At 41.3% G+C, this 9993-nt stretch overlaps 1 protein-coding gene across 1 annotated transcript; it reads right to left on the reverse strand.

Annotated features, from left to right (window-relative positions):
• Window positions 1-69: 69 nt before the first annotated feature.
• On the reverse strand, window positions 70-8061 carry slc13a2 (solute carrier family 13 member 2). The gene is made up of 12 exons (XM_042092899.1): window positions 7432-8061; window positions 6173-6301; window positions 5468-5604; window positions 4835-5055; window positions 4278-4464; window positions 3793-3915; window positions 3249-3455; window positions 2765-2967; window positions 2305-2420; window positions 1644-1805; window positions 1237-1374; window positions 70-1101 (listed from the first exon to the last, which is right to left on the reverse strand). The coding sequence occupies exons 1-12, from the start codon at window positions 7531-7533 to the stop codon at window positions 967-969; spliced, it is 1860 nt and encodes a 619-aa protein (XP_041948833.1). The 5' UTR covers window positions 7534-8061; the 3' UTR covers window positions 70-966.
• Between the last annotated feature and the right edge of the window lie 1932 nt (window positions 8062-9993).

Genomic DNA, 9993 nt, shown 5'->3' on the forward strand with positions numbered 1-9993 from the left:
TACTTAATACAAACAGCAGGTGCCACTATACCCAGGTTACCGCAAAGATGACTAATACAGTCAATGCAGTCTGTATGAACTCTTACACAAACTTTTTACAGCTCTTTATTTACATACAAATACTTTATTTAGTCTTACAAAAATGTCTTTAAATAAGATGGCCATATATTATAAAACTATATATAAACATTTCATTTTGTCCATAACTCAAGGAAACACTGTACTTAAAGAGAGCCAGCTTAAGCATTTCGTTAGCATTTGCTGACACTGTTGATCTTTTTAAGCAACCATAAAATGTCAGATATCAATGATAGTTTATCTATCAAGACATTAAAATGGCAGTATGTGTTTAAGCCTGCCGCCAGTGTCAGCACTTTGTTCCTACATCATAATTTAACATCATAGGTGATTTATAAGATCCCAAAAGGACCAAACTAAAATCTACAGAAATCGTCTATTATTTCATTTGGATTATATTGAGGCACTTTCTGTCAGTGGCTCAGTATAATTCAAATATATAATTCAATATACATTCTGTCAGTTTAACAATTGGCTCAGTTAGCGCAATAGGCTTACAAGCCACAGGTAAACCTAACCGTGCAGCCATAAATACCTTGTTAACCTTTGAACCTTATGATTATTATCCTTGATTGTTTATGCCATTATATCAAGTTTTATCATCAAGGATGAAACATATTAACACAGAAGAATGAAAAAAAGTTAATAAATACAAGGTGATCTTTTTCTGTGCATCTCTCTCACTTCATTCTTTCTTTCTTTCTTTCTTTCTTTCTTTCTTATTTATTTCCTTCTTTCTTTCTTTCTATCTTTCTTAACATACTAACTTGCTTACTTAACTTATTTACTCACATACTTACATACTTCTCTCTCTCTCTCTATCTCTCTCTCTCTCTCTCTCTCTCTCTCTGTTCCCTGTGGCAGTGTAGCAGCGATAATCTCCTTGGTTCATATAGCAGGCGTAGATGTGTTGTAGGCCCACGTAGGGAAGGTATCCAGATGGAACATGGCTTTGCCCCAGGTGTTGATACCCAAGTTGATTGTGAGAATGCCAATCACATTGAGAATGCAGCCAGCCTTTGCCTGCAGAAGAGATTGAACACAAGTGTTAACATCATGGCCTGCCAAGCCATACTTCCATGACAACACACATGACAAGCCCCATGTTAAAGGCTGAGCTTGAATAAAATCGTTCTGATTGAGACGAGATGCTCTCACCATGTCTATGACTCTGAGGTTGCCATAGGAGAAGGCGATGGCGTTCGGGGGTGTGGCCACTGGCAGCATGAAGGCCAGCGAAGCGGAAATGGTGCAGGGCAGCATGACATAAAGGGGGTGGAGCTTAATAGCAGTGGCCTGAGGACGGAATACACAATTGACCTCAGAGTTGCCCATAAACAAAACCTGCATCATTTCAAACTGTGGACCTTAGAGTTCCCCACAAACAAAACCGGTATCATTTCAAACTGTGTACCATAGAGTTCCCCATAAACAAAACCTACTGTACAGTATGTCATTTCAAACTGTGTACCATAGAGTTCCCCACAAACAAAACCGGTATCATTTCAAACTGTGGACCTTAGAGTTCCCCACAAACAAAACCTTTGTCAGGTAAACGGCCCTACCATGGAGGCGAGGATGGGCAGAAAGAGGGTAGTGGTGGCCGTGTTGCTGGAGCACTCGGTGAAGGTGCCCACCAGGAGGCACAGCAGCAAGGAAATGGCGAAGGGAGGGATCGACTGCAGCGGAGCCAGGCTCTCTCCCAGCCACTTGGACAGTCCAGAGGCCTGGTTAGAGACAGAGACAGAGACAGAGACATGGACACACGGATACTGGCAACGTTATCCAACATGGAAGAAGCAGGTATTTAGGCTAACATTTGCCTGGGTTACTTGCACTTAAATCAGTGTCTTTCTTCTCTTTTTGTGATGTACATCAGCTGACACAGGGATGTCCTAGCCTCTGATCTATTTCAGAAGGAGCATCTACTGACAAAAAACTCTCCATTGTCCCTGTGCTGATATTGATGCAGTATTGAAACTGAGCAATGTGAATGACTTTTACATGTAAGTACATTAGGATTGGGATTCATCTAGGATCCAAGTGTTAAGTGAACAACTAGGATTAAAATGGACACCTAGGATTCATCTAGGATCCAAGTGTTAAGTGGACAACTGGGATTAAAATAGACACCTAGGATTCATCCAACGGTGAAATGGACACCAGGCGAAAGAACCGAGGCTTGGGCGTAAACATGGATGTCTGTGTGTGAACAGTGGCACCCACCTCACTACCACTGGCCAGTGCGAAGCCTCCACCCAGCAGAAGGATGATGTTCCAGGGCATGCGCTGATGCACCACGTCCCAGGTCAGCAAGGGTACAGGGGCCTTCATCTTTCCCGCTGCAGGGCAGAAAAAGAGTCGCTGGGCTTCAGTGGATTTGCACGGCATGGCATGCTTAGCAGTAATTCACACACTGAACTGTAGTGGCAGTGGAGTCATTACTAGGTCATTAGAATCCATAGGGGGAAAAATTATCAGAAGTACATATTTCATGAAATTTGAGGATTCTCCATGTAATGAGAGGACATCTCAGGATTGTCTGAAGCAGAGAATATCATTCCTCACCACTGTCTTGAAATCTCAAAACAGCCTTTCATTGGTTTTGAGGCTACAGTATGTAACATTTAAAAACTTTGGAAATATTATCTCATAATCAGTGTGCATATGAAAACCTTAATCTTACCTGATTTCTTTGATTTCTTCTCTGATTTCCTTTTCTTGATTTTTTTGTCCTCTTCATCACTGTCATTGTCACTGCTGCTGTCATCATCTCTGTTGCCACTATTGTCCGTGTCGTTCTCTTCTGAGAAGGTGAATGGCCACTTGGAGGGGATGACGAAGAACAGAGCGGACATAAAGATGGCCACGGTCCCGTCTGAGACAAAGCTGTGAACATGAGGATACAGGGTTATCAGATGTGTTTGTGAATTGTGAGTACTCATATTCTACCCAGGCTTAACGATCTTGACTTCATGGAAACAGCAGCACATCCACTTTGGAGAACTGTGCACAAAACAGTACGTTGCGAAAATGTCTCCTCCGTACATGTGTCTTAACATCTTTGCTTTGTCCAGCAACTATACGCACACACACTCATGTGAATGTGCGTCTGTTTACGTCCTGTTTTATGTCATGTGAAAGTGAGTGTGCACCCATTGGCTACTCACCCGGTGCCCTTTAAGAGCGCGGAGGCCCATCCAGGCATGAAGCCCGGCTCCCTGGTGAACCACAACACCACCAGGAGGATGAAAATGACGAGCACAGATCCCTCGGCGAACGAAATGCGGCCCAGCTTCTTGTACTCGTCCCTCATCACCTGGTAAGCTTCCTTGTCGCCTTCGTTTTTGGTACCACAACCAAAGGACTTCTTCAGACTGTTAGAGACATGGAGAGCAAAGCAGAATAGCAAATGAGACAACTGGTCAAATCATTCAAATGGTCTCAGACTCAACATCAGGACTGCAATGAGGAGTTACAGTAAATTGCAAAAATAGTCCAAAATCAGGTTATTTTATTGTGCATTCCAGGTAAGCTAATATCAATCAAACTATAAGTAACACACCAACTTAAGTTTGATTGATATTACTTGTAATTCACAAATTATCTAAATGGATAAATTGATTGAAATAATAAATAATTTGTGAAAATTCCTTTAAAAGCCACAAAATTCTCATAATTTCGGTGTGTTGGAGTAAGAGGAATGAGACTTACTTGAAGCCCAGATACATGAACTGCAGCCACATCCACGAGAAGACAAGCATCAACAGCATGTTGGGAAAGGCAAAGCCAAACCAGCTCGCAAAGTTGATGATGCCGTTGTTATCTGGGTAGATCCTTCAAGACATGCAGATCGCCACAGTTAGAAAGTGCCCATGCTCAGTAAAACTGCCTTTAGCATTCTGCATTCAACAAATGTAAAGATTCAAAAGTAGAGATGTTGCAGAGGGGTGTATGTGTGTGTGTGTGTGTGTGTGTGTGTGTGTGTGTGTGTGTGTGTGTGTGTGTGTGTGTATGACTATCAGACATAAATGGCAAACAATGTGTTTCTTCCAAACAATCAAACTTTTAGTAAACAAATAGTAGTGTAGACAGGAAGTGATTATAGGCTAATGTGCACTGCTATCTGGGAACGCAGTGCAAAACAGTGAATAGGAGATACAGAGAATAGCAGCTGGACAATATGTGAGAGGTCTTACGAATTGAGCTGGCCTTGCAGGATGAGGTTGGGGGTGGTGCCCGTCAGAGTGGCAGTGCCCCCGATGCTGGCAGAGTAACACACACACAGGCTCATCCCTTTGCCCAGAAGCGTGTACTTCTGCTCGCGTGCCTTCCTCCTGTCCTCTAAAGCCTGGTCGACACCCTGCTCCACGTCCGTGTGGGCTTCTGAGAGGGCAGGCAGTGATGGATATAGCTTCAGGAGTGCGCAGATTTACAGTAAAAACAATTATGTGTTTGGGCAGAAATATCTAACCCTCAGCCAATCAGCCTTAAGGAGGAGCCTGAGAGACTTATTTGCATTTAAGTTTTTATTGAAGTCGTGTTGTATATCAAGAACCTTGATGGTTAACAACAGGCTCCAAAAAAAAGTCACCATTGATGGCATCAAGAATTATATTTATATATTATGTTATGTTATGTTATGTTATGTTATGTTATGTTATGTTATGTTATGTTATGTTATGTTACTTAAAACATTTAGTATGTTGCTGTCAGAACCTAATTCTAATCACAACATAAAACTCATGTGACCTACTGTTAAAGTCCTCCATAGGTGCCTTTGTGTCTCTGACGTCCTCCATCTCAAAGGCCTGGTTGCTGGTCCCGCCCCGCAACTCCCGCTCGTCACCCTCGGCCTCGGTGACCGATAGCTGGGCCAGCACAGCCTGCGCAATGGGCAACATCATGGCGGTGGTGGCCGTGTTACTGATCCACATGGAGAGGAAGGCCGTCACACCCATGAAACCCATCATTAGCCTGAGGGAGCACGGAGATGGGATAGGATAGATGGGTGAGGGTGCTCGAGAGGGTGTCTGTGTGTGTGTGTGATGAAACTTGATTTGTAATATGGAATCAAATAATGAATAATGTGTGTGTTTTGACTAGTGACATCAATAAGAACGTTATTTGTGTCAGCCTGTGTATCTGTGTGTGTGTGTGTGTGTGTGTGTGTGTGTGTGTGTGTGTGTGTGTCTGTGTCTGTGTGTGTCTGTGTCTGTGTCTGTGTCTGTGTCTGTGTCTGTGTCTGTGTCTGTGTCTGTGTCTGTGTGTGTGTGTGTGTGTGTGTGTGTGTGTGTGTGTGTGTGTGTGTGTGTGTGTGTGCATGTAATGAGTCTGTGCATGTAATGAGTCTGTGCATGTGATGTGGATGAGCACGGTAAACTCTTACAGAGCAGGCCGCACTCCCACCAGCAGCAGGACTCCAAGAGCGATGCGCTTGTGCAGATTCCAGTTCTCCACGGCAATGGCAACCAGCAGCCCACCAATGAACAGCATGTTGGTGTCTTTCAGGTACTGAACACTGACCTGTGGATAGACATGGAACAGGTAGGGAAGGGTTCAGAATATGATAGCCTGAGCGAGATAGGCAAGGTGCATAATGTAGAGTTTGCATAATGTAGAGTTCCTGGAGTTTTTCGCAAATGGAATCTGAATTTTCAACCATTAAAAGGCTTAGCTGTATCCATTGCACACACTATGGCTATTAGTAGGGGACAAGAGTTTGACCTTCCTAATAAAAAAAAACAATAACAAATTAGAAGGCACAATAGACTCCAAGGACGTTTTAAGTCATAAGCAGGTTTTTTTTTTTTTTACGAGCCATAAAAATGAAACAAGCCTTGTCTGGCCTGTCTGGACGGCTGACATTTTATGCTTTCCCTAGCAAAGTGCACCTCTCCCACAGGATGGCTGTCATGAAATGGTGAAGGAAGGGACTAGCTATAGTGAATGGTATGGGGTTTTCCATAGGACAGTGCATATACTGTATGGACATTTCTAAATGCATGTATGCATACATCCCTATTGTTTTAAAATGAGCTAAAGTGAGCACAAGTGGTGTCAGTTTTTTGTGCTGTCCACCAGGGAAACCCACCTGTTCGGCCTGCATGATGCCCATTAAGGGGAAGAACACGACGGGGAGCAGAGCCGTGACCGCCAGTGGCATGCACTCTGTGCACCAGTACAGAGCCATCACGATGATAGCGTAGCCACATTTAGCCTCCTGCAGTAGAGGCAGCAATGAGAAAGACATCAGTAAGGCAAGAGTAACCCCTCGGTTTCCAAACTAAGCATGAACTGATGATGCACAAACACAATTACAGTGCAGAGTAGAAGATTATGTCACTGTTTGATGAGCCTCAATGTCTTTTTCACGAAGACCCCTCCTTAAACCCCAATTGCAATTAATGGGACAGTCTTTAAACAAAAACCGGTTGTTTTGTTCAAGTTGTGGCGGCATGGTGGCTATGTCTTTTAACTACTGTATCTCTTTAAGGAGATCTCCTTAAGGCCTCTTTAAAGAAGGTTTACTGCTCTGTACAAAAAGATAATAGTAACCCTTGACCATAAATGATCATAAACAATTTTCATGTGTTCACCTGTCACCGCTATATCTTATTTTGTTTTATGGCTCCAAAAGAGCTATGCAATGTAAGTCAAGTGAGTTTGAATGCTCTTTACTGAAAACTTTCCACTGTGATGCATGAATACCCCAAACCCATGATGTTAGAAAATCTTGTTCCGTATGGATTTTTTTTTTTAATGTGAACCAATTAAGATTTTTATAATTCACTCAACATGGGCTTTACTTTACGTCTTAAAAGAGTTGGTTTGACTTGTAAAGCTTCATCAAGGAGTGTAGGCTATGTCTAACCAAAATGGTTAATGGGTTTTACTTCATTCAAATTGTAGATTTGACACAGGTGCCATTCTAGTTTACTCAATTTATATGTACACTTATCCATTTAGAAGACATGTATTTCTAAAGCAATTAACAGCAAAGCAAGCAAAGTTATTAAGATTAAGGTTTTGAATTATCAATATCTGTTACCTTGGGGAATCCAACTCTGAATCTCGTAAAGGTTTGCTCTATTGATGTAGTTCCACTCTGCATGTTTAGAGTGATCATGTACATACACAAAGGCCTATTCCCTAGTGGTCATCTTCAGTGCATTTAAATATATATTTAACACTTTTAACCTCAGACATCCTTCACATACTTCTCTACCAGGCGAAACAAAGGATGTCATTTAAACATCATGTCTTTTGAAATCCCTGCCATCTTAACAGTTACAGTAACTCTTTGATATTGATGACCTGCAGAAATAATAGCAATAAGTTATGAAATCTCACCGATGTTGGCACTACGATTGGCAAAGGAAGGAAGATGAGTGGGGTGAGAATGATGATCACATAGTTCCTTTGACACCATAGCCATCTCCAAAAGTTACCCATGCTTCCCCCTCTCAGTGCTGCTAACGTAAAGGAAAAGAGTGTGTGGAGTCTGCTGGAGTCTGCTGGAGTCTGGATATGGCGTAGAGTCTTGAGGAACCGCAGTGATGTCTCCCCCACTCACTTGCTGGAGTACTCCAAATGGCTCCACAGGTGCTGAATCCTTATTATATGTATTTCCCCCGTCCTCATGGGCAATAAATTAAATATTAACCTCAGCAGAAAAAAAGAAGAGGGGGGTGATGGTAGTGAGAGGGGCAGGAAGTAAAACAAAAACGGTGTGCATGCACATCGCCAAACAAAGGCTGATTGATTTACTACCCAGCAGAATGACTAGGCTTATCAGCACGACTAAGGCACCTTCACAGGTTTTCCTTGCACTATCTGAGAGTTCTGGGAGCATGAGAAGTCATTCTGGCAAGTGTTTTACCTCTGCATGGCCTCCACATGGTACCCTCCTCAATTTAATCTCGTAAGCATTATACTGTTTAATTTTGATCCTGTATTATGTAACATAATCTGGAAGAATTAAAGAAAACTCACTCATCACAGCAAGACCATAATCATACCATACATAGAGGGGGACTTGCACCCCCCCCCCCAATAAAAATGGCAATATCCAATATCAAGACATAAATTGTTAGGCTACAGTAGTATTACTCACTGTTATGCAAAATAATCACTTGTTACAAACTGGAAGTTGTATGCTTAAATATCTAACAGAGAAAGGGAGTATATCTGACACAGAAAGGGAGTGCAGAGGTGAGATCATCTCAGTTAAGTGAAGAAACTTGATTACAGAGAATTGCCAGGAACACTGGCTTGACCTCTTGACACCTTTCTTGATCCCTCGCTTACTGTAAAAGAAAGTTGTAGAGTACCATGGAATTATAAAATACCAATTGAAAAAAGCAGATGTACAGATTGGTCTCTTTAGGCTGCCCCCCCACCCTCCCCCACCCCCCTCTAATAAAAATGGCAATATCCAATATCAAGACATAAATTGTTAGGCTACAGTAGTATTACTCACTGTTATGCAAAATAATCACTTGTTACAAACTGGAAGTTGTATGCTTAAATATCTAACAGAGAAAGGGAGTATATCTGACACAGAATGGGAGTGCAGAGGTGAGATGATCTCAGTTAAGTGAAGAAACTTGATTACAGAGAATTGCCAGGAACACTGGCTTGACCTCTTGACACCTTTCTTGATCCCTCGCTTACTGTAAAAGAAAGTTGTAGAGTACAGGCAGGAACTGATTTTACCTGCCATGCATTTTTTTTTAAAAATCAGGTAAGGTCTTGTATAGGTCAGCTCAGTGAAGGATTTGTTTAAGCAATTTTGTAGTCGATAACAAAGAAAGTGTTTGTACAGTTTTATTAAATCATGGATAAAATGTCCTAATGATTCCTAGCCTGGCCAGGCCCACCTAGATCTCCTACTGACAAATCAGTAAATCAGATCACAAAAAGGTCAGGCCATGGGAATGGCGCTATAGTTTCAAAATTGAAAATGGTTGTGGTAAACGATAGTGGCAACAGTGTAGTGCAAAAAATTGCAGTCGGAAGAATGTGAAAATGTATTTAAAGCAAAGGTAGGCCTACATACAGTATGTTGTTTACTAACTACTGAGTGCCTATGCTGTTTATTGTCTGTTTGTAAAGTTTAGGCGAAGTAGGAAGTAACATTGGGAATCCCTGATCAATGCGATTGGTTAGGCTGGACCAATGATTTCAAAGTTAAAGCTATGTCTAAGTTAGCTATGAAACGTTTCCCAATTATGAGCCCCCAAACTCTATTCACGAACTGAATGAGTCTGGTTTTAACCAGGCTAAATAATTCCCAACGTTTAAATAAAATGCCCAAAGGAACTGATTGTATAAGTGAATGTATGTTGGAAATAGTTATAACAGCTGGTCTTACACAGAGAGACTATCCAATAATTATATTATATAAGTGCTTTATGAAAATTAGAAGCATTTTGGAAAGAACCGAGCCTTTAAAATGCAAATCACATTTTAAGAAATTTCACTGAAATTAACAGAGAACAATATCAACATTTTAGAGCGGACCTCAATCCGTCAAAAAAGTGAGAACAAGGCCAAAGTGATGGAAAATAATCGTTCCTGCCTCAAAACCCAGATTGCTGCTAAAAAGGTGCAGTCTACAATCATTGTGGTGACATGAAGAGGCTTGGTGGGTATTATATGAACCATTTTCAGAGCTGTGGTGGTAAATAAAGATGTTTCCAGTGATTGTTTAAAAAGGGTATGAATAATTTTGAACACGCAATTTTTAATAAAAATGTTAAAAAAGATAAAAACACTTTTTTTTTACCACATTGTCTTGCAACCTTTTGGCATGTGCAAGTGTCATTTTAATAAAGAACAAACATATTGGTCAAGAGAAAATCAATATTTGCCAGGGATATGAATAATTTTGTTCTTAACTATATCTTAAAA

This window comes from Alosa sapidissima, chromosome 5 (genome assembly GCF_018492685.1).
Source record: "Alosa sapidissima isolate fAloSap1 chromosome 5, fAloSap1.pri, whole genome shotgun sequence".
Taxonomy (NCBI): Eukaryota; Metazoa; Chordata; class Actinopteri; order Clupeiformes; family Clupeidae; genus Alosa; species Alosa sapidissima.

Coding starts and splice junctions, on each gene's coding strand:
- slc13a2 (XM_042092899.1), bottom strand. CDS start 7,533: ATGGGTAACTTTTGGAGATGGCTATGGTGTCAAAGGAACTATGTGATC. Junction 4,465..4,834: donor ACCTATGGAGGACTTTAACA/GTAGGTCACATG, acceptor CTGCCCTCTCAG/AAGCCCACACGGACGTGGAG. Junction 1,375..1,643: donor TGCCCATCCTCGCCTCCATG/GTAGGGCCGTTT, acceptor TTCCGTCCTCAG/GCCACTGCTATTAAGCTCCA.